We start from the raw sequence: 25483 nt of genomic DNA, 5'->3' as shown, positions 1-25483 counted from the left end.
TGATAAATAAATGAAAAATATAAATAAATAATAATAATTAATAAATAAATATTAATAAATAATAATGAATAAAAGTAAAATATAATTTAAAAACATAAATAACTCACACTGCCGGTGTTTGTTCTTGTAATGACAACGTTTGGCCACAAGAGGCACTGTTTCACGCCTTTTCTTTTGTAGTGACAACATTTATCTACAGGAAGGCGCATGTTTGTGGTCATTCGGTCTGTGTTGTATTTTTACTGCATGGCCACTGGAGGGCGGTGTTGATCGTCAGTATTTGATAGAGCTTTAAAGTGACTCAACCTCTTCCTCACACACTATATTTGTTATTAATAATAATGACAGTCAATTTAATGTACTGTTATTGATTAAGTATTAGAATAAAACTTGAAATATTAATGTAGATAAGTGGGGAAGTTATTGGGCCTGCAAGACGCCCTGAGGTCACCACAGGTCACACAAACTTGACTCACAGGGTGTGGAGGACTTGATTGAGAGTGGGAGCTCCTGATAATGGATGTGGATGGGAGGAATCCGTTTGGGGGTTACTTCAGATGCAGACCTGCATCATGTGTGTTTGGGGGGGGGGGTTCATGCAGACATGACATTCCACCTCACAAGCACACCCGCCTGCACACAACTACACACACATACCTGGCATTCTCCAATACAGGCTGTCCAGCCTGTTGCACCACATGCTGCTAAGTAGTGTAAACGTCAGCAAATAAGGCATTGATTCAGGATTCGTTCAGCTATAATGAATTCAAATCGGAAGTAGTGATTTTATGTACAAATGTCCAAGTTTACTAAAACATGCCAGACTTGCATGAACTATCATTATTTACTACTGTAATAAAACTTCCAATTCCAGTTGGCATAATTGAACAGCGATATAAAAAAGATTACGCTATGTTAATCGAATCCGGATTTGGCATAAAAGGGAATTGACCAGTGGGATTGGATTTATAGCACCACTTCCGGGAAACGACTCCCTCTGTGTCGGCCAAGAAAGTGTCGTTAACTTGGCACATTTCTCTCGGGAATTTGGCAGCAGAGCCCCACACACACCCAGAGAAGCCGCGAGAAGGGGTGTGGTGACAAGCCGGACCCGCTCATCGCCTTCGGGGTCCCACAGGGAAGCCACGTTGCCGTCGAAGAAGAGGCGGTCAGCGGAGATTCTTTTTTTTTTCCTCCTCCACGGTGGAAGCATCCGATCGGTCGGGGGCGGCCGGGTGGGAGGAGGCAGAGAGGAAGCAGCTGCCGCACCGCACCGCACTCCCTCTTTGACAGGCGCAGGAGGACGGAAGCAAGCTCGCCGCTCATGTCTACGGTAAGAGCCGTTTTATACCCACATTTGAACCGCAAACCTCCGGTTGTTGTGTCCCGTGTGGCCGTTGACTAGCGGTTGGGTTCAGTGGTTCCCTTCCGCGGGGAGCATCTTCGCTTTTTGTCGGGACTGCGCGGTTCGGACAGTGAAGTATCCATCCACGCAACCGGGGGCTTTATGCGAGGGACAGCCTACTTCATGTTCCGGTTGTTTTAGTTCGTGTTTAAACCACGGAGGTCGCTCAAGCTAAGGGGGCCGGGTGGAGCTCACCCGCAGCCGCCACTGGTGGCAGGGAGGCGGGCGACGCGAGAGCCAGCGAGCCGGTTAGCTTGGAGCCGGTTAGCTAGCAGCAGTTAGCGCCGATGATACCGGAAGTGCTGCCTTCAAATGAAATTCTCTCCTCGGGTGTATGAATTAAAAAGATGAATTCAATCAAACGTTGCAGTGAAACGGATCAAATTAGAGGCGAGTTTGTAGTCAAAAACGACCACCAAGTGGGCGAGCTAGTAGCCATTTTCGGACGTTCTTTTTTTCCACAATTAATAAAAATGAAAAGTTTAGAATTACGTGCTACATTCCCGTTCGTGCTGTCGCAATACCAGAAGTGGCGTTCAGGTTCAAGTTGAGGTTTCGATGCAAATGAAAAATCCTGATAATTTTTCTCCAGTATTGGAGAAAATATATAAATCTGTCCTGTGTGTCAATCTAACTAAGACGTTTTAATCCTAGGGGTGCTATAAAAAAAAAAAAACTCAATGGGCAAACTCAAAGCTACATTCAACCCTAATTGTGACAGTGTGGTAGTGACGTCACTTCCGGGTACGTAAACGCACCAACTAGCTTGTGTGTCTTGTTGTGCCTTTTGGGTTAAAGTTTGAGGAATCTTGCAGAACTTCCCAAACCAGTGCAGTTACCCTGAAGAGGGGTGGACTTGGGGGGCCTGGACCCCCCCCCCCCCCCCCCCAATAAGACCACATCCAAAACCAAAGTGGGGCTAAAAGGGGGACTCTGGTCTCATCTTCTCTTATGGAGACCACAGCTCCAGTCATGAAGGAGCACAAGTGGACACAATGTCCATTTCCACCGGTCACCTTGCACCGCCCCCCCCATATCACCCCCCCATATGCTTTTAATAACCATGTGTGGCACGACTTTGAACCCTGGCAGAGAAGGGCGTGGCGTTAATAGCATGTCACCTGCGAGGATTTACGGCTGTGGCGTCCCGATGGTACCGATGGCCTCCATGCCCCTCCCCCTTGCAGAGTCCTCCACGAGACACCACCCCCACGTAAAGTCTTGGCTTCATTTCCAGAGAGCTTCTTCGGTGCGTCGAGGAAAGTGAAGCACGGGAATACAACCGACCGACCGGCCGACAGACTGAAATCGGAGGCTTCGTTTCGAAAAAAATCACGGGCGGGTGTCCGTTCCTCGCCAGGCGTAAGGGGACACCCGGTCGTGTCACCCGGGGTTGGGCGGTGTAATTACAGAAGCACTCTGCCGCCAGACATCATGTAAACACACAGACTGTCAACCCTGACTCTGTTAGCTAGTTAGCTAGCTAGCTAGCTGGCTGGCTAGTTAGCTAACTAGCATGTAATTGCTGTCAGTCCGTTTGCTAGCAGAATTGGTATCAGGGACTTAGCACGCCTGACTACAGTGAACGTTTCCGCGTCTTTTGTTAGCTAGCGTTGGCTGCTGTTAGCATGCTGAGACGGCCATGTTGGCCCGGCCACTGGTTCCATGCTGTTTTTCATCGTCCACTTGACTAAAAGCAAGCTAGCGCCGCTCTAAATAACGTGATTCCCTCCATTTTTGCCCCCCCCCCCTTTTTGTGAGCGTCTGTAAAGCTCTCAGCCAGACCGCATCTGTTGAGCTCGGCCATGGCCTCCGCCGAGCGCCGCTGACCCGCTAATGGAGGGTTTGTGTGAGCGCCCAAAGGGCCGGGGGTGGAGGTGGGGGGCGGATGCCTTTAAAGCGCTAGCAGCTCAAGCGTCTCTAAACGTGAATGACTTTGGCGTGCTGCTGTCAGGACGCATCCTAACCTGACCCGAGCGAGTCCTGGGAAAGTCCAGGCTAGCAGGCTTCATTTGACATAAAAGGAAGGGGCGGGGCCTCGGCGGCCCCCCCAGTAAGAATGAATGTATTTGTGAATATGTGATCCACTACAATGATCGTTTAATTTACGTCTAATACATACCTCGCCCCCGTCCCTAAACACCCACCCCGTCCCCGACCCCACCCTGACCCACGTGGGGCTCCCAAACAGCTGGACTGTCTGAAGCCGATCCAGAGGACTTGAACTGGAAAGATGGGATGAAGCTGGTGGATAAATCAAGCACACCCATTTTTTGTGCTCTGCAGTGTATAATTTCCTACAGGGAGGGGGGGCAAAGTCCCCAACCCCACCCTGACCCACGTGGGGCTCCCAAACAGCTGGACTGTCTGAAGCCGAACCAGAGGACTTGAACCTGAAAGATAGGATGAAGCTGGTGGATAAATCAAGCACACCCCTTTTTGTGCTCTGCAGTGTATAATTTCCTACGGGGTGGGGGGGTCAAAACTAGCAACGTGGCCTTGTTTGGTTCCCCTCGGGAGGGTTCGGCGTTTAGGCCGCCCTGCCGGGAATTTGTGGGGGACGGGATGGTGTGCGGAAAACGTGCTGATGTCAGGTCGGCCTCAGAGAAATGTAGCGGCGCCACCGCTGCCAAAAGTCTTCCCGTAGGTTGGCGACGTGTCCCTGCTGCCACGGCGACCGCCAACCCGCCTGCGTGAAGTCACGTGAGCGGCGCTTTGTGCGGCGAAGCAACGACAGCACAATAAAGTTGCGCTCGGTGGACTTTTATACGGACAGTAGTTTCACGTGTTTAAACATTCACCCTATAAACCGCACTGGATCACTCATTATGTGCCCCGTCGACCCCCCCCCCCCGTCCCCCCCGTCCCCGCAGAAAGCATCCCATAGGACCTGGCCCCCGCCGCCGCTCCTCATCCTATGAGTTGGCCCAAATAATTGCACACGCTCCATTACCGTGGCAAGCGGTCTCTTAATGAGGCTGCGTGGCGTGTCGCATCTGGGTCACGGGGGAGGCAGCTCGCGGGACAGCCCCCCCGCAGGTGAGATATACGGGGTGAGGGGCCGGCGACCCTCTTCGTGCTAAAACGGCTCGTAAAGCCTGAGTCAAACATTCAGTGACTCCAACGTGCGGCCTGTCAGCGGAGGATGCAATATGGCCGTTTCTTGGCGGGCCCGGCAGCTCCGACTTGATGAAAGAAGGAATGTGACCCCCGAATTCATATCAGGGGTCCCGCAGCAGTGGGGTGGAAAAGCCCCCCGATTTTCCCCCGACTGTCCTCTTAGTCAGGCCTACTGGGAACACGCTGTCTTCAACGTGAATGTCAATGTACTGGAAGAAGTACTTTGGGGGTACTTCATCTTCTTGTACTGGAATTCTGTCATAAAGAACAAATACCATGACATGACTACTAGTACATGACTACTACCAGGAATACCATGACATGACTACTAGTACATGACTACTACCAGGAATACCATGACATGACTACTGGTACATGACTACTACCAGGAATACCATGACATGACTACTGGTACATGACTACTACCAGGAATACCATGACATGACTACTGGTACATGACTACTACCAGGAATACCATGACATGACTACTACCAGGAAATACCATGGCATGACTATTAGTACATGACTACTACCAGGAATACCATGACATGACTACTAGTACATGACTACTACCAGGAATACCATGACATGACTACTACCAGGAATACCATGACATGACTACGACCAGGAATACAATGACAGGACTACTAGTACATGACTACGACCAGGGAATACCATGATATGACTACGACCAGGAATACAATGACAGGACTACTACCAGGAATACCATGACATGACTACTAGTACTTGACTACTACCAGGAATACCATGACATGACTACTAGTACATGACTACTACCAGGAAATACCATGATATGACTACTAGTACATGACTACTACCAGGATTACCATGTTATGGCTACTACCAGGAATACCATGACACGACTACTAGTACATGACTACTACCAGGAATACCATGACACGACTACTAGTACATGACTACTTCCAGGAATACCATGACATGACTACTGGTACTACATGACTACTACCAGGAATGCCATAACATGACTGCTAGTACTACATGACTACTACCAGGAATACCATGACATGACTACTACCAGGAATACCATGACATGACTACTAGTACATGACTACTACCAGGAATACCATGACATGACTACTAGTACATGACTACTACCAGGAATACCATGACATGACTACTAGTACATGACTACTACCAGGAATACCATGACATGATGTCTAGTACATGACTACTGCCAGGAATACCATGACATGACTAGTAGTAGTAGTAGTAGTAGTAGTAGTAGTAGTAGTAGTAATACTCATTGGGACATTTTCAAGGAAGATTGAATCTAGAAGACGTGAGATGTTTTAGGACTGGTGGTCCTCCATCATGTTCTTCAGCCAAGTCATAGAGTGTGTCCATTCTTTCAATATTTCTCCATATGTATACTTTATAACGCTTACTTGGAGTTTAAAATGAAGTCCTCACACTGAAATGCCCCCCCCCTCCTCCCCCCACAGGATCTACGTGAAGGCCGGGTCAAAGAAGCGCCGACCCGGCCGTCGGACCCCAGCAGCGGCGCCATGGCGTCCGTAGCGAAATACTACGCCGGCAAGAACGTTCTCATCACGGGGGCCACGGGCTTCATGGGCAAAGTCCTGGTGGAGAAGCTGCTGAGGTGCTGCCCGGAGGTCCGAGCGCTCTTCCTGCTGGTCAGACCCAAAGCCGGCCAGTCCATGCGGCAGAGGGTGGACGACATGATGAAGTGCAAGGTGAGCGGCCTTCCTCGTGCGCCGAGCGCCGTTCCAAAAATACCTGGGTGACTCGGCGGCCCCCCACCCGAGGCCTGCTGAGGTCATGGAAAAGTTGAGTGGTGACGAGGCGCCTTCTCGGCACCTTTGGGGGCGCTGATGTCTGGAGGGGGAGGAGCTGGGCGGACGACACGTTTAACTCAGTGGGAGTTGTCATCAATATACTATATAGAATATTATATGTTTAATATGTCTAAAAGGTGAGGAATTACAATTTAAAAAATCTCAATTAAATTTTTTTCTCATATAAAAAATAATTTTTAATTTTTCAAAATTTTTTCAATTTTTTTTTCTTTTTTTTAATGTTTTTTTTTCTTCAACCCACAACAATACATTAGAATATATCACACCGGTGAGACATTGACAGCACATTGCATAGCATAAGCAGCTGTTGCCATGGCAACCGTCTGATTATTTCAAATTATTTTTAGAAGACCCAGAGAGTCTGTTCCCGGCTGCCCTTGTCCCGCCCGGAAGAACGATTGCAAAGGCGACTCGGCAGGAGGGAGCTGATGTGGGAGGAGTGGGTGTGGCCAGCAAAGCATGACTCATCAGAAAGGATGTCGGACATCTTAACATTGGCGGGACGCCGGCTGCGTACTGATGATGCTTTGCGGTGCACTGACGATGGCCTCAAACTGTCAGAGAATGAAAGTCGTCCACTTCCAAGTTTCTCTCCTGCGGTTGTACCGTGCTTTAAGGCTTATGGGGCGTGTCTATTGGAATAGATCATTGTCAGCACTCTGGGACTTCGTTTTAGGATGTGTAGTGAAGCCCGCTGTCGGCCAGAGAAGGAAGTTCCTGCACTTTTTCACGTTACAGACATCTGCTCTCCAAACAGGAAGTGATCTGTGAATTTTTCCAAATATTTCCGACGCTTGGCATTCCCGGTTCCGTTCTTAAAAAGTCCACCAAAGGAACATCAGGTGCCAGATGGGAGCTGATTCATGAGAAAGTAGCCTTTTCATCAAGCATCCCTCCGTTGCACCTGTTGCTAGGTAACCGCCACAGATCCCGTCCTGCCGGCCGTTTGATGGAGGCGGCGTCTGTCCATCCGTCCGGGCACACTGGGCCTCTATTTGCTTTGCGGAATGCCCTTTTTGCCCGCCTACTCGCAGAGCCTGCTTTCTCTAAACACTGCAAGCCCTGTGTTGGACGTTGGTGGAATTCCTCAGGAAGGGGGCGGAGCTTGTGCCGGTAAGGTAGGAGTGTGAATGGGGGGGGGGGGGGGGGTTAGAAGGTTATTGACAAGCGCTTTAGAGCAGAGCTGCTAAAAGCCTCACCAGATCATGACTACTACCAGGAATACCATGGCATGACTACTAGTAGATGACTACTACCAGGAATACCATGACATGACTACTAGTACATGACCATTACCAGGAATACCATGACATGACTACTAGTACATGACTCCTACCAGGAATACCATGACATGACTACTACCAGGAATACCATGACATGACGACTAGTACATGACTACTACCAGGAATACCATGACATGACTACTAGTACATGACCATTACCAGGAATACCATGACATGACTACTAGTACATGACCTCTACCAGGAATACCATGACGTGACTACTACCAGGAATACCATGACATGACTACTAGTACATGACTACTACCAGGAATACCATGACATGAGTCCTAGTACATGACTACTACCAGGAATCCCATGACATGACTATTACCAGGAATACCATTACATGACTGCTACCAGGAATACCATGACATGACTACTAGTACATGACTACTACCAGGAATACCATGACATGACTATTACCAGGTATTCCATGACATGACTATTACCAGGAATACCATTACATGACTGCTACCAGGAATACCATGACATGACGACTAGTACATGACTACTACCAAGAATAACATGACTACTACCAGGAACACCATGACATGACTACTACCAGGAATACCATGACATGACTACTACCAGGAATACCATGACGTGACTACTACCAGGAATACCATGACGTGACTACAAGTACATGACTACTACCAGGAATTCCATGACGTCACTACTAGTACATGACTACTACCAGGAATACCATGACGTGACTACAAGTACATGACTACTACCAGGAATACCATGACATGACTACTAGTACATGACTACTACCAGGAATACCATGACGTGACTACAAGTACATGACTACTACCAGGAATACCATGACATGACTACTAGTACATGACTACTCCAGGAATCCCATGACATGGCTATTACCAGGAATACCATGACAGGACTACTAGTACATGACTACTACCAGGAATACCATGACATGACTACTACAGGAATACCATGACATGACTACTACAGGAATCCCATGACATGACTATTACCAGGAATACCATTACATGACTACTACCAGGAATACCATGACGTGACTACTACCAGGAATACCATGACGTGACTACAAGTACATGACTACTACCAGGAATACCATGACATGACTACTAGTACATGACTACTACCAGGAATACCATGACATGACTACTAGTACATGACTACTACCAGGAATACCATGACATGACTACTACAGGAATCCCATGACATGACTATTACCAGGAATACCATTACATGACTACTACCAGGAATACCATGACATGACTACTACAGGAATCCCATGACATGACTACTAGTACATGACTACTACCAGGAATAACATGACTACTACCAGGAATACCATGACATGACTACTAGAGCATAACTACTACCAGGAATACCATGACAGGACTACTAGTACATGACTACTACCAGGAATGCCATGACATGACTACTAGTACATGACTACTACCAGGAATACCATGACATGACTACTAGTACATGACTACTACCAGGAATACCATGACATGACTACTAGTACATGACTACTACCAGGAATACCATGACATGACTACTACAGGAATCCCATGACATGACTATTACCAGGAATACCATTACATGACTACTACCAGGAATCGCATGACATGACTACTAGTACATGACTACTACCAGGAATAACATGACTACTACCAGGAATACCATGACATGACTACTAGAGCATAACTACTACCAGGAATACCATGACAGGACTACTAGTACATGACTACTACCAGGAATACCATTACATGACTACTAGTACATGACTACTACCAGGAAATACCATGATATGACTACTACCAGCAATGGTATCATGTCCCGCCCTCCCTTTGGTGAAGATCATGTATTCCTGAAGAGGTTTGTTCTCACTGAATAATGCATCCGTGTGACGAGAGCGTCTTACACTCCGAGCTGCTGTTGTAAAAGCTTCTGCTTTGCCAAACCATCCTTTCCGCTCCGACGCCACCGACGTTGCATTCAGGTGACGCTCGGTAGCAGGCAGCCGCTCCTCCCCAGACAGGCGGTCCGAGGGGAGCGCCGTGTAATTAGGTCGCAAATTATCTCGAGTTTATGGAATCAATTGGGACCCGGAGTTTGAGACGCCATTGTTCCGGCTGTTTTTGCTGTTTCAGCTTCAACATGAGCTCACGGTGGAATGCGATGCCACAAGCATTTGGAAAAATACCACATTTTCCTCTTTTATGTCCACTTGGGACGGATACTTTGGGTCGCTATGCACACCAGATTGTTTAACATGACACACGAGACCATCCGAGGACAAACACAGACGGGAGGGGAAAACAGGACAAACGCCTTCCGTGTTCTCGTAACTTAAGAGGTTATTGTTATTGTCCTGGTCATGGTGTCCTCAAGGCCTTGAATCTATCCTAGCTGGACTGTTCCGAACACTTTTATCCGAGCCGGCTTCAGGATTGGACGGCTCTCGTCTAACAGAATAAATAAATAACCATAATGACGTTGGACTGGAAGAAGGCAAGTGAAGGTGGCAATGATGCCCCAAACCCTGGGGTGAGGTTTACCAACACCCCCAACAGCCTGCATCCTTTGATCGTCTCTTCAAGTATTCCCACCCTTCCATCCATCCATCCAGCCATTCATCCATCCATCTATTCAACCATCCATCTATCCATCCACCCTTCCATTCAACCATCTATGCATCATCCATCCATCCGTCTGTCTATCCATCCATCCATCCATCCATCTATCCATCCATCCATCTTTCTATCCATCCATTCATCCATTCATCCATTCAACCATCCATCATCCATCCATTCAACCAACCATCCATCCATCCATCTATCATCCATTCATTCTTCTATCCATCCATCCATTCAACCATCCATCCATCCTTCCATTCAACCATTCATCTATCCATCCATCCTTCTAACCATCCATCCATCCATCATCAAGTCAAGTCAAGTCAAGTTTATTTATATAGCCCTTAATCACAAAAGAGCCTCAAAGGGCTTAACAAGCAGGCAACAGTAGAAGACAGACAATAGACGACAGACGACATCCCCTGATCTGAACCCCCATCAGGGCAAGGAAAAACTCAAAAACCCATTAGGGAAAAAGAAACCTTGAGAAGGGACCGCAGATGGGGGAATCCCCCTTCTAGGATGACCAGGCTGCAATGGATGTGGAGAGGTTTACATGTGACAGTTAAATAAAAACATAGAGTATAATAGTCCAGGTCCAAGATGTGATGCCATTAGGACAGTTGGGCAGCCGTGGGTCTTGAGATGATCACTATCCCTCTGCTGCAGCGCCTCCAAGGTAGGCCACGTCCGATGTCCAATTTCGTCAAGGCAAACTTCCAAAACAGCCTCTCCTGGACCCGCCCCCTCAGCCGGAGGGGCGGTATGGGAGAGAGAAGGAGCGGCAGTCAAAGCAGGCGGGGAATATTTTTAACAAAACGCTAAAGTATAGAAATGAGTCTTAAGTCGGGACTTGAACATTTCTACTGAGGTAGCAGCTCTAATATTAACAGGTAGATCATTCCACAACGTTGGGGCCCGAATGGAAAAGGCTCTAGAGCCTGCATACTTCTTTCTGGCTCTCGGGATAGTCAAAAGACCGGCGTGTTGTGAGCGTAGGTTTCTAGACGGAGCATAGGGTACAATTAGGTCCACCAGATAAAAAGGTGCCAACCCGTGTAATATTTTGTAAACCAGAAGCAGTACCTTAAAGTCACATCTTAAGTGAACTGGGAGCCAGTGCAGGTTGGCTAGTATTGGTGAAATATGGTCACACTTACGTGTCCTTGTAAGAAGTCGCGCTGCAGCATTTTGTACTAACTGTAAGCTTTTGAGACTCGCCATTGGAAGACCAGAAAGCAGTACATTACAGTAGTCAAGGCGAGACGTGACAAATGCATGGACTAGGGTCTCTGCATCAGAAGTTGATAGAATAGGTCGTATCTTTGCAATATTGCGAAGATGAAAAAATGCTGTTTTAGTAACATTCTTAATGTGTTTATGAAAGGATAAAGTCGGGTCCAATATCACACCCAGATTTTTTACAGAGTCACTTTGGGAAATTATACTATTATCAAAACTCAGAGTGGTGTCCTTAAACAGGCGGCTCTGTTTAGCAGGGCCGATAATCACCATCTCAGTTTTATCAGAGTTCAGGAGTAAAAAGTTACAGGACATCCAATGTTTAATATCAATGAGGCAAGCCTCCAAATTAGAGCAGTCGTGCGGGTCAGTTAACTTTAGTGGGACATAAAGCTGAGTGTCATCAGCATAAGAGTGAAAGCTAATCTTATGTTTGCGAATGATGTCGCCAAGCGGTAACATGTAAATGTTAAATAAAAGAGGGCCGAGCACTGAACCTTGTGGAACTCCACAGGTGACATCACAGAACTCTGAAGTCATATCATCACAGACGACACGATGCGTCCGATCCTCAAGATAAGATTTAAACCAAGAGAGTACCGGACCAGTAACACCAACATATGTTTGAAGGCGTTCCAGTAAGATAGAGTGATCGACAGTGTCGAAAGCAGCACTGAGATCAAGTAATAGCAATATTGTAGATGTGTCACAGTCCATAGAAAGAAGAAGATCATTTGTCACTTTTGCAAGGGCTGATTCAGTGGAATGGTTTCCCCTGAAACCAGACTGAAAAGGTTCAAAAAGATCACCCAAAGCCATGTGGTCATTGAGCTGTTGTGCTACAATTCTTTCAAGGATCTTGGACAGAAATGGGAGGTTAGACACCGGCCTATAGTGGGAAATACTCCCGGGGTCGAGGGTTGGTTTCTTCAGCATGGGTCGAATCACTGCAGTCTTGAAAGCTGCAGGCACAGTGCCAGATGAGAGTGATAGATTAATTATATTTAAGAGTGAGGGGGCTAAAATTGGGAACAGTTCTTTAACAAGTTTCCCAGGAAGCGGGTCAAGCAGACATGTTGTCTGCTTTGCTGCGCTGACAAGTTTTGTAAGCTCATCCAGAGATACTTCCTCAAAGTAGGAGAAACTAGTGGGACAGAGGCTGGAAGTAGTCCCAGCAGCGGTCATGGCGGTTGACATGTTAAGCCCATCTGGCGGTAGGGTGTCCTTTATTTCCTTCCTGATGAGCTCAACTTTATTTGCGAAGAATCGCAAGAACTCGTCGGCTGAGAAGGGGGAACTACTAGGAGAGGTCCTCTTCTGGGTTAGCAATGCAACTGTGTCAAATAAGTATTTAGGGTTATTTTTATGGAGGTCAATTAGTCTAGAAAAATAGTTTGTTTGTCAACCATCTATGCATCATCCATCCGTTCGTCTATCCATCCATCTATCCATCATCCATCCGTCTGTCTATCCATCCATCTATCCATCCATCCATCTTTCTATCCATCCATCCATCCATTCAACCATCCATCATCCATCCATCCTTCGATTCATCCATCCATCTATCTATCCATCCTTCCAACCATTCATCCATCCATCTATTCAACCATCCATCTATCCATCCATCCTTCCAACCATCCATCCATCCATCTATTATCATCCATTCATTCTTCTATCCATCCATCTATCCATCCATCCTTCCATTCATTTTTCTATCCATCCATCCATTCAACCATCCATCTATCCATCCATCCTTCCATTCATTCTTCTATCCATCCATCCATTCAACCATCCATCATCGATCCATCCTTCCATTCATCCATCCATCTATTCAACCATCCATCCTTCCATCCATCCTTCCATCTATCCATCCATCCTTCCATTCATTCTTCTATCCATCCATCCATTCAATCATCCATTCATTCTTCCTTCCATCCATCATCCATCCATTCAACCATCCATCCATCCGTCTATCCATCCATCTATTCAACCATCCATCTATCCATCCATCCTTCCATCCATCCTTCCATCTATCCATCCATCCTTCCATTCATTCTTCTATCCATCCATCCATTCAATCATCCATCCATCCTTCCATTCATTCTTCCTTCCATCCATTCAACCATCCATCATCGATCCATCCTTCCATCCATCCATCCATCCATCCATCCTTCCATCTATCCATCCATCCTTCCATCTATCCATCCATCCTTCCATTCATTCTTCTATCCATCCATCCATTCAATCATCCATCCATCCTTCCATTCATTCTTCCTTCCATCCATTCAACCATCCATCATCCATCTATTCAACCATCCATCTATCATCCATCCTTCCATCTATCCATCCATCCTTCCATTCATTCTTCTATCCATCCATCCATTCAATCATCCATCCATCCTTCCATTCATTCTTCCTTCCATCCATTCAACCATCCATCATCCATCCATTCAACCATCCGTCTATCCATCCATCTATCCATCCTTCCATATATCATCTGTATGTACATGATGGACTGTGATTCTATTTACACCATGTTCCGAGAGCCACTCGGGGTCCGATGTAGACTGAGGCGGGGGTCAGGGGAGCATGTACTGGTGCGGGTGAGTTGTCGGGCGAGCGAAGCGGCGTGGACATGGCCGTCTGGCTGAGCTGGTAATGCTGGTAATGCTGGTGGTGGAGCGGGCGGGCGGTTGCGTGGCTGAGGAAGGCCTCCATGCAGATGACCGGGCGTCCAAAGTGAAAGGAAAGGCTGCATTGTCTCGGGTTGCCATGCTGAAACCGAAGCCTCTTGAGGTGTCTAGTGTCTGTGAAAGTCCAACCGGCGGACACTTGAAGGCCTCTTACGTGAGATTTATTGCTCTCGCACTGATAAAAAGAAAAAAACTATGTCCTGTACATAGAAAGGACAAATGTTGCTCCCCAAGAAACGTCTGCAAGCATGACCTTGACGCTGCGGAGAGCAACACTGGGACTGTTGTTGTTATCGAGGACCGGTGACTGGCACCACAGAGCCCGCTCACAGTCCCACAGTGTCCTCCTCGGCCCCACAAAGAGCGCCGTTGAAGCCGCGTCGCCCGACCCCCACGACCTCTGTTGCACTCGTCATTATCTCTGCATTGCCGCTTGTCTTCGTCTTGACGTTCCGGCTTGGGGGGGGGGGCACCCGGAAGCTTTGAGACGACTTGCAGAAGCTGATAAGCCACGAGCGCTCAAGATTAGCATTTTTGTTTTCCTTTTAGTAGACAAATGGTCAATGACTTATTGGGCCTAAGTCCCGCCCCATGCCCCTGCCAATCTTGCTCTAGTTTTATTAACCCATGTGTTTGCTACTCGCCGAAAGAGGTGCACCAAATTCCCTGGTGATTTCGGTCAACATGCTAAAGTTAGCGCGTTTGTTTTGTTGAGCTATGTGAGTCCCACCTGTGGTGTTTAATGACCTGACCATCGTCTGGTGTTTTCTTTGAAAAGTAACACATGCCACACAGTCAGGGTGCACACCTTCACACCTTTTCACCCTTTGGTGTTCACGCAACGATGCTATTGTTGGGTAGCAGCAGCTCCCAGGGGTTTCCCACCAAGTCTGGGGAATCGATCCCGTGAAGGGATTCTAGAGTGGGCTAGAAATTCCGCTCCAGTCGGCTACTTTTATGTCAGCCAATCAACAATTTTCATGAATGGCAGAGCTGTAAGGAAGCAGTTGGCACCTGTTATGGCATGTTTGTATTAAAATGACAGTGGGCCTATGACGGATCCCAGGGGTTTCCCACCAAGGCTGGGGAATCGATCCCATGAAGGGATTCTAGAGTGGGCTAGAAATTCTGCTCCAATTTATGTCAACCAATCAACAATTTTCATGAATGTCAGCGGTTGGCATCTGTTACGGCATGTTTGTATTAAAATGACAGTGGGCCTATGACGGATCCCAGGGGTTTCCCAAGAAGGCTTTTTTTTTAAAGATTGTTGGGGAATTATAGACTAAAACAGAAATTGTGCTCCAATCCGGCTTTGGTACGGTGGTTTCCGTGTGTGGTCGTGTCATCCCAAAGGGAATTGTGGGTAATGCGATGTTGACATTATTAACAGGAAGTGACACACGCTGCAGAGAATCAAGCATTCTATTTTTTGGGAACATTTCATTGCTTCACACGACACCTCCCCGGATCGCCGGCCGGCCGGCCCGCCCGCGTCGGCGCCAGCTGCTGGCTCACTGTTTGCATTACATAACACTTAGCTGCCTCGTACCGCCACGCCACGCCCCTCCCCTTCCCCCGCACCCCCATCTGGTTTCCAGGCGATGGCCTTACTACCGCGCACACATTTGGGGAAGGGCGGCATCACAGAAGCGGAGAAGAGGAGATGTACGCAAACGGCGAGCACGAAAGCAAACAGCTGTCCGAGTCGGCATCTGTCCCCCTCCAGCACTTAGCGGGACAGCTGACACGCACACACACACACAGGGAGCGGGAACGTCGTAATGCCGCAGCTGCACCGAGCAAAGCAGCGGGGTAAACATCCGACTGGTGCTCTATCTTCCTCGTTGCCCTCGGCAACCCGTTCTGCTCGCTTGGCCGACAAAAGAATACGACTCTTATCGGGCCGGGAGCGTTGTGTGTGTGTGCGAGCCGAGTTCACTTAATCCCTCCCTGCATGTCGGAATGTCAGCCGTCCGCTGAGCCAACACAGGCGTAAACAGGTGCAGTCACACCGGAGGGAGGAAAGTGGGACTGCTGCACCAAGCAGATGGGAACTGCTGAGAAAAGCACAAATGAATACGAGTGTGAAAAAAAATGGCGTCTGCAACTCGGAGTGACGTGGTTAAGTTGTAAGAAAAATGGAGGCGAACTCCTGGATGTGCTGCATTCACAGTCATCGGGGAAGGACGCGGCTGACGGACATCCGCCGTATACCCGAGATTCGGGTTGAGCAACACCGACAAGAGACTTGGGGGCATTTTCACGAGTTGAAGGGAAAAATGGAACGGAGAGGCAGTTGAGGCTCAGAGCTAAACTTTTGCTGCATAAATGAATACATTGAAAATACACATGGAATCTGATGGGTAGCCCAAGGTTAGTTTAGAGGTGGGCATTTGTGGATATTTACAGCAAGGTTCTCCGTGTTTAAATGGATCAGAATGGCAGTCGAGGCTCAGAGCTAAACTTTTGGCATGAAGCTGCATAAATGAATACATTAAAAATACACATGGAATCTGATGGTTAGCTTAGAGTTGGGCATTTGTGGATATTTACTGCAAGGTTTTCCGTGTTTAAATTGATCAGAATGGCAGTCGAGGCTCAGAGCTAAACTTTTGGCATGAAGCTGCATAAATGAATACATTGAAAATACACATGGAATCTTATGGGTAGCCCATGGTTAGCTTAGAGGTGGGCATTTGTGGATATTTACAGCAAGGTTCTCCGTGTTTAAATGGATCGGAATGGCAGTCGAGGCTCAGAGCTAAACTTTTGGCATGAAGCTGCATAAATGAATACATTAAAAATACACATGGAATCTGATGGTTAGCTTAGAGTTGGGCATTTGTGGATATTTACTGCAAGGTTTTCCGTGTTTAAATTGATCAGAATGGCAGTCGAGGCTCAGAGCTAAACTTTTGGCATGAAGCTGCATGAATGAATACATTGAAAATACACATGGAATCTGATGGGTAGCCCATGGTTAGCTTAGAGGTGGGCATTTGTGGATATTTACAGCAAGGTTCTCCGTGTTTAAATGGATCGGAATGGCAGTCGAGGCTCAGAGCTAAACTTTTGGCATGAAGCTGCATAAATGAATACATTAAAAATACACATGGAATCTGATGGTTAGCTTAGAGTTGGGCATTTGTGGATATTTACTGCAAGGTTTTCCGTGTTTAAATTGATCAGAATGGCAGTCGAGGCTCAGAGCTAAACTTTTGGCATGAAGCTGCATAAATGAATACATTGAAAATACACATGGAATCTGATGGGTAGCCCATGGTTAGCTTAGAGGTGGGCATTTGTGGATATTTACAGCAAGGTTCTCCGTGTTTAAATGGATCGGAATGGCAGTCGAGGCTCAGAGCTAAACTTTTGGCATGAAGCTGCATAAATGAATACATTAAAAATACACATGGAATCTGATGGTTAGCTTAGAGTTGGGCATTTGTGGATATTTACTGCAAGGTTTTCCGTGTTTAAATTGATCAGAATGGCAGTTGAGGCTCAGAGCTAAACTTTTGGCATGAAGCTGCATAAATGAATACATTGAAAATACACATGGAATCTGATGGGTAGCCCAAGGTTAGCTCAGAGGTGGGCATCTGTGGATATTTACAGCAAGGTTCTCAGTGTGTAAATGGATCAGAATGGCAGTCGAGGCTCAGAGCTAAACTTTTGGCATGTAGCTGCATAAATGAATACATTGAAAATACACATGGAATCTGATCCTTCCTGTTGAGAAATACCACCATATCGGTCCAAAGTTGTAGGGGTCGAGATGAGCTGATTTTGCAAGCCTGGGGAACCTCGCTCCATTCACGTATCTCGTTGACAGTATTTCCTTTCTACCGCAGCCCATTTAGGCAGGCCGCTGAGGGTTGATCTAAACTGACTAAAGGCGGGCATTCAAGGACATTTCCAACACTGCGCTGCGTATTTACACATTATACATGAAGGAAGACATGGATCAGAAAGGCAGCGGAGGCTCAGAGCTAATTTTGTTGACTCAAGCTAGAACAGAGCAATTTGAAAAACTTAAGTCCTTCTTGTTGAGAAATCCCAACATATCGGTCCAAAGTTGTTGGGGTCGAGATGAGCTAATTTTGCCCGCCGGGGGAACCTCGCTCCATTCACGTATCACATTGTACCGCAGCCCATTTGAGGACATTTCCAGCAATACGTTATAAACATATATAAACGTCATATATGAAGGAAAAATTGGACGAGTGTGGCGGTTCAGAGATAAGGTCAGGTTAGTATGCTAATTCCTCCTTCCTTTCATTTTTTTTTTTTTTATTTGCAGCTGTTTGACCGCGTGCGAGAGGACGACCCAGACTTCCACCAGAAGATCGTGCCCGTCAGCAGCGAGCTGACGCAGCCCGGCCTCGCCATCAGCGAGGAGGACGCCGCCAAGCTCGCCGCCTGCATCAACATCGTCTTCCACTGCGCCGCCACCATCCGCTTCGACGAGCCGCTCAAGTGAGTGTGTGTCAGTTGCGGAAGTTGTGTTCAAGAACACATGAGGAAGTAGCAAACAATGAAAGTTTCCGGTTTTCTTCACCGGCGACAGTAGCGCCGAGAGGAAGTGGTTTGGAGTAGAAAGTGACGACCGTCCCTTCCTTCCAGGCACGCCCTGCAGCTCAACGTGATCGCTACCCAGCAGCTCCTCGGCTTGGCTCAGCGCATGCGCCACCTGGAGGCCTTCATCCACATCTCCACCGCCTATGCAAACTGCAACCGCAAGCACATCGACGAGGTCATCTACCCGCCGCCCGTTGAGCCCCGGAAGCTCATTGAGTCCCTCGAGTGAGTGAACGGGGACGAATATCACGAAAATTATGACATCATACCGATATATCCGACATGAAAAACAGATCTGATTACAAATAATTTTTTTAATGCTACAGAGAGGCGATATAAAGTGCAGGTGAGCAAATCAAGTGCTCCTTTTTTTTTTTATCCTGCCTGTGATGTCACTGTCACTTTCAAACATCCCGAGGAATTTTGCAAGCTAGTCGTACCAAATGCTCCATAAGGAGAAGAAAAGAGCACACCCGAAAAGTGCAAATGGTTTTGTCCGAAACCTCCATGGCGTCAGAGGGGCTGCTCCGAGAGTGTGCCCGAATACAGTGCACCTTTTTGGGACACAGCAGGTGGCTCCTTGCCTCTACTCTGGTTCTCCTGGTACTAGTGATGTCATCATATTTTTATAACAATACAGTTACATCGAAATTAGAAAAGTAGATCTCGTTATCAGTAGAAAGAAATCTCGTTTTCGGGACCATGTCGGTGGTTGGGATCTGTTTGTGAAATATCGTTACTGTGTTAATATCCCGTCCCTTTCTGCACCTCAGGTGGATGGACGACGGCATCGTGCGCGACATCACACCGCGGCTCATCGGCGACCGGCCCAACACGTACACGTACACCAAAGCCCTGGCGGAGTACGTGGTGCAGCAGGAGCAGGACAAGCTCAACATCGGCATCATCCGCCCCTCCATCGTGGGCGCCAGCTGGCAGGAGCCCTTCCCGGTGAGTCCACCCGTGGGTGGATATCGATAGCGGTTGTGGCGTAGAGGATCAGGGATTGAATTGGTAGGAAAAGGGAAGTGAGTTTTAGAGACGCCGACCAATTAAATGTCACGGCGGCAAAGGGAGGGGAAAGTTCGCTCGAAGGCCAGCGAACGGGTGGAGAGGTGGACTCGGATGCTAACGGCCCAGCGCCTGCGGCTTTAAGCTGCTTTCATTCAACCGGATGTCTTCATCGTCCATTGCCGTCAAGGAGTCAGTCAGTCCGTCTGGTGGGCGGGATTACGCCGGACCTTGGGTGAGAGTGGCGGTTTGTATCATACCCGTCTAGTCGACTGCGTGCTTTTAACAGCAAAACATGGCATGACGGACTCGGGGCGACCTCGAACACCGCATCGCACAATCGTGTGCACATGTAGAATACGGCAAACTCAAAACATCTCATGTCAGTCGTCGGTGGGGGTGTGGCCTATTCTCCCGCTTTTCCACCTTCTTGTTCTCGCCGGACTTGGCACGCTTGCTGCTGTCTGGGAGTCATCCATTTTTAATGGCGTCTAATTGACAATCACCGCTACTACAATGGCTCCCGCCCGCAGGAAGTAACCTGATCCGCGCACGCACACACACATACGTGCTCGTATGGGCATGCCTTTTTTTGACCTGTTCTTTCTGCAGGGCTGGATTGACAACTTCAACGGACCAAGCGGAGTCTTTATTGCTGTAAGTCGGACTCACACACACGCACACACACACATGCACAATTTGACATCCTGTTGTGAAACGGTGACAGGCCGGCAAAGGGATCCTCCGCACCATGCGGGCCAACAACGACGCGGTGGCCGACCTGATCCCGGTGGACGTGGTCATCAACCTGACGCTGGCGGCGGGCTGGTACACGGCCGTGCACAGGCCCAAAACGGCGCTGGTGTACAACTGCACCACCGGCGGCATCAACCCGTTCCACTGGGGCGAGATAGGTAAGTACGCGGCGGCGCAGGATATCCGTCTGGCCGGGACGTCGGCCGTCGTTTCCTGTTTCCTGTCAGATTAGCGCGTGCTGGAAATTGCTACCAGATGGCTTTCTGTGGGGCGGGATTAGGTCTCATCATCATCATCATCGCTGTTACGAAAGACGCCCCCCCCCCCACCGCCCCAATAACGTGTTCCAAAGTGACTGACAGAGCTCATCCCATCCCCGCCATCTTTATCTTTTCTTTCCTTTAAACGTCTTGGAGGGCCTCCAGCCTGCTGTCGCATCGCATCTGGTCATCTCTGCCCCCCCCCCCCACCACCCCCACTCTCAACCCCCCCCCCCCCTGCAACCGCCACAGACATCTGTTGCCATGGTAACAGAGGCCCGTGTTGCGTGCTGTGTGTGAGTGATGTAATGTCAGCAGTCACGTGACACCCCTCTTTCTGTATAACGGGGGCGGCCCGGGGCGGCCCTCGTTATTCCCACGGAAGGCGCCTCAGAAGCAGGAAGTTTGGCTCAAGGCGCCATTTTTAATCAAAGACAAAGGACGTCCGATGGCGATCCACTTCAGCAATCGAATGAACGCCGTTGTTTGATATCGTTTACGGTGAATTTGTCGGTGTCGCTATTACGTAATGAGCGATGGGCGTATGATTTTGTGCGTGTGCGCAGAGCACCACGTGATGTCATCCTTCAAGAGGAACCCTCTGGATCAGGCCTTCCGCAGGCCCAACGCCAACATCACGTCCAACTATCTCATCAACCAGTACTGGATCCTGGTCAGCCACAAGTTCCCCGCCCTCATCTACGACCTGGTCCTGCGTCTCTCCGGACAGAAGCCGCAGTAAGACCGCGACACGGCGAATTGTCGCGGCGGAACGAGCGAAGGTCCTGACCTCTGTTCTCTCCCTCTCCCATCTCCAGGATGATGCGCATCTTCAACCGTCTGCACAAAGCCATCAGCCTGCTGGAGTACTTCAGCAGCCAAGACTGGGAGTGGAACTCCGACAACATGAGCATGCTGATGGCTCACCTCAGCCCGGAGGACCGCAAGGTCCGTCTCTTTTCTCACAAATATGCACCGTTACCAGCTGTTGGTTACCTTTTTTTTTTTTAACAAAACATCTCTAAAAAGTCCTAAAGCGTGCGTGTCTTTCTCGCAGACGTTCAACTTTGACGTGCGCCAGCTCAACTGGCCCGAGTACATCGAGAACTACTGCATCGGCACCAAGAAGTACGTCCTGAACGAGGACATGTCCGACATTCCCGCCGCCAGACAACACCTGAGGAAGTAAGTCGGCGTTGATGTAAAGCAAGGATGCGTAACGTTGCAGCATTTCCGTTTTTTGGGAGGTGTAAGAAATCTACACAGCCCCCCCCCCCCCAACCCCACCCACACACACACACACACACACTTTAGAGAAATATGTAGGAAAATAAGATGACCTGACTCAACTGCGCCCTCTACTGGCCTCCCCCAAGTAGTCAACTCTATGATGGTTCAAATTGTCTCAGTGTGGCATTACCGTGACGACTAACAACAAAACAAATGCTATTCATCCAACTGCTTATGTTCACAATCATTTTGCAATAGTCACAGAGCTAATTAAATATCATATCATATAAAATATCATATCATATATAAAAATAATATGATTAGAAGTGATCATTTAAGGCTGCACGGCGCTCGTGTGGTTTAGCGCCGGGTTCGATTCCGCCCTCAACCATCTCTGTGTGGAGTTTGCATGTTCTCCCCATGCATGCGTGGGTTTTCTCCGGGTACTCCGGTTTCCTCCCACATTCCGAAAACATGCTAGGTTAATTAGCCACTCCAAATTGTCCATAGGTATGAATGTGAGTGTGAATGGTTGTTTGTCTATATGTGCCCTGTGATTGGCTGTCTGGCCACCAGTCCGGGCTGGACCCCACCTCTCGCCCGAAAGACAGCTGGGATAGGCTCCAGCAACCCTCGTGAGGATAAGTGGTAGAAAATGAATGATCATTTAAAAATATGAAAATACAATACGTTTAAACGGTGTTATTCCAAATGAATACACTCCCACAAACAAAAATTCAAAACTGCTCATAAAATTAAATTGTTTAGTATAAATTAGTATATTGATGAGAAACATTTCTCACTATAATCACTATAAAGCTGACCTTTCACGACCTCTAAACGGCTCATGAAATTTTGAAACTTGTAGAATTTTTTACTGAATTTTGTATTTACATTTTGATCTTCGTTCTTGTGGCGGGTGCAGGCTGAGGAACATCCGCTACACCTTCAACACCCTGCTGGTGGTCTTCATCTGGAGGGTCTTCATCGCCCGCTCCCAGATGGCCCGGAACATCTGGTACTTTGTGGTCAGCCTGTGCTTCAAGTTCCTGTCCTACTTCCGCGCGTCCAGCACCTTGACCAACTGATGAGTCTTTTTTCCTGCTCGCCGGACTCTCGGGCGGGGCGGGGCCGAGCCAGCGTGGACCAGCAAGGACGACACGGGTGCACCGCCAGAACTTCTCCACACACACACACACACACACTCACTCAAAAGTTATCCATTGGATACGTTGTTCCCCTCTCTTAATATATGCAACAATTCCTGGCGTCGTCATGGTTACTGCATACTTGCCTTCTGCTTCTTTTACTTGAAACGCGTTAAGGGAGGACTTTTTTTTGTTTTTTTTTAAATGAAACCAGAGGATAGCCAAGTCGTCTTTGAGGCGATTCGGATATCCGCATGTCTTGTCGTACTTGTACCTACTGCCTTTTCCAAGATGGAAGCATTGTTTGTCTGGAGGCCAGCCCCCCCCCCCCCTCCCCCGTCCCTGACCGTCTTTTTCCCGTTAGCAACTCTGTACAGCGATTTGTACTGACACTGCGTTTACTACTTTTTCATCTTTGTACTCGGCCCGGAGCTCCATGCGCTGCGACTGAAGGTTGCGTTGGAAGGAGAAGGAAAAATAAAAAGTGCGGGGTTTATTTGCCGTCGACAGCCGAGCGAGGCTAATGACCACTTCCTGTTGTTGCGGCCAAATGTTAATCAAGCACAGTCATTTCATTGATGCCATTTTTTTTTCCTCAAGGCAAGCGGCTTGGGGTTTTGAGCAGTATCGAGACGCAAAGGGGCTAGGTACACAGCCCTGTGGGACGCCTCCATTCACCAAACAGGACCTGCGTCTTTTAGTTTGTTCTTACATATTCTATTGCTGATTTGGAAGATGTGTAAATAGTTTATGGTTCTTCTAAACCACCAAAAAAAAGGGAGCGTAGGAAAGCGATGGCGTCGAACATAACGTAACAAAGTAGCGTTCTTCGGCAACACAGCCACGAGCCGCCGAGAGGGAAAAAGGGATGAAATGTTTATGCAAAGTTTATTTTTTACCAGCCAAAAAAAACGAAAAAAAAAACAAAGTGTTTGATCCCGAGCTTGTCGCGGTGGTCACGCGGGACGAGCGCCGACGCCTCAAACACGATCAAGGACTTCATCTCATTCCATCTGACGTTTGAGCGTGTCTGCTCCGCCGTGCTTCATTCAAGTGTGAAATAAACCAAACCAGAGCGACAACCTACCATGTCCACGCCGCTTTTTTTTTTTTTTTTTGCCGTGGGTGGCCACTACATTAGGAATATCTGCCATCTCAGGTAGCTCCAACTACAAACACAAACTCCATCCTGATTCATTTATCCCAAACGTACCTTAGAAAAACAGGTTATGTCATAGGAAAAATTGATTGGATTATTTATAGATGTGTTTATTGGATGTGCTAAACAGAAGTAATCAAGAAAGGTTGATTTTATAAACTTAATTTTTGCAATATTTGCAAAAAATTTGCCTTTTCTACTGCCTTTCTACCCTTTCTGGGGCAGGGAAATTAATAATGGATAAATACTGACGCCTAGTGGCCAGAATACGTACTTCAATTCTTAAATGCTACACTGACACTTGATCACTGATTGATATTCACACAGTATATTTCATATTTATAAATCAAATTATGTACTGTATATTTACTGTATATGTTTACCGTCTGCCATGAAGCGGTATATTATTTTTAAAGCAAATATTACCTTATTCGTATGTTCCACTTCCGTCGCGTTTGTACTTGTAATGTTATTAACGCCGTATTTCATCAAATGTAATTGAACTGCACCACTATTGCGTCATCACGACGCCTTATAAATGGCGCCGGGGCAGGGCTAGCTTCCGTGTTGTTGCGGCTGCGCCGTGACGTCAATGACTTACGTACGGACATGCAGGCGTTACGCAGCTCATCCCCTAGATGGCGCTGCTGCATCGAGGTGAATTATCCTGATGATGCAATTTCCAGGAATGTGATGCGTGTCCAGCTGTGGGAGTGTTTGCTCTTTAAAGACAGAGTCAGGTTGTTTTTGGGCTTTTTATGGCCTTCTTGTAGCATAATAGTTTGACTGAAATTAATTGACAAGAAGTGGGAGGGACGACACAAGAAAATAAACAGTTTAAATAAAATAATTTGTTATGCAGTATTAAGCAAAATAAACCCGTTCTGTTAAGCACATAAATATCTCCTTAATGCGTACTTTGCACTCACCTAATCATCTTTTGTCATGTTTGTTGGGGGGAAAAGTCCCAAAATGGACATTTTGCAAAGTGACGTCAGAGGAGGGATTGCCTCGAATGGCCGGGGATCTTCGTGAGCGCTCGGGCTCCCCATTCGGCTATTTCCGGCTACTGGGCTAAACTCTCCGCCCCTCGTCGT

The 25483-nt window shown here is 47.7% G+C and overlaps 1 protein-coding gene across 1 annotated transcript; it reads left to right on the top strand.

The window, feature by feature from the left end:
- The first annotated feature begins 1061 nt into the window (after positions 1 to 1061).
- LOC131132475 (fatty acyl-CoA reductase 1) lies at positions 1062 to 23315 on the top strand. Its single transcript, XM_058078169.2, has 11 exons — positions 1062 to 1333; positions 6010 to 6261; positions 18545 to 18720; positions 18868 to 19047; positions 19596 to 19773; positions 20446 to 20490; positions 20561 to 20747; positions 21416 to 21587; positions 21668 to 21797; positions 21907 to 22034; positions 23005 to 23315. Exons 1-11 carry the CDS (start codon positions 1325 to 1327, stop codon positions 23165 to 23167), a joined length of 1620 nt encoding a protein of 539 aa, XP_057934152.2. The 5' UTR covers positions 1062 to 1324; the 3' UTR covers positions 23168 to 23315.
- Positions 23316 to 25483: the final 2168 nt, after the last annotated feature.

This window comes from Doryrhamphus excisus, linkage group LG2, assembly GCF_037039965.1.
Source record: "Doryrhamphus excisus strain RoL-2023G ecotype Guam linkage group LG2, RoL_Dexc_Guam_v1.1, whole genome shotgun sequence".
NCBI lineage: Eukaryota > Metazoa > Chordata > Actinopteri > Syngnathiformes > Syngnathidae > Doryrhamphus > Doryrhamphus excisus.
The sequence above is the reverse complement of the archived record's forward strand: the minus strand, read 5'-3'. Positions and strand labels throughout refer to the sequence as shown.

Bases quoted from the DNA above. Each gene is read 5' to 3' on its own strand.
- LOC131132475 (XM_058078169.2), top strand. The intron at 6,262-18,544 runs GTGAGCGGCCTT...TTTTATTTGCAG, and splicing joins ACGACATGATGAAGTGCAAG to CTGTTTGACCGCGTGCGAGA. The intron at 19,048-19,595 runs GTGAGTGAACGG...TCTGCACCTCAG, and splicing joins AAGCTCATTGAGTCCCTCGA to GTGGATGGACGACGGCATCG.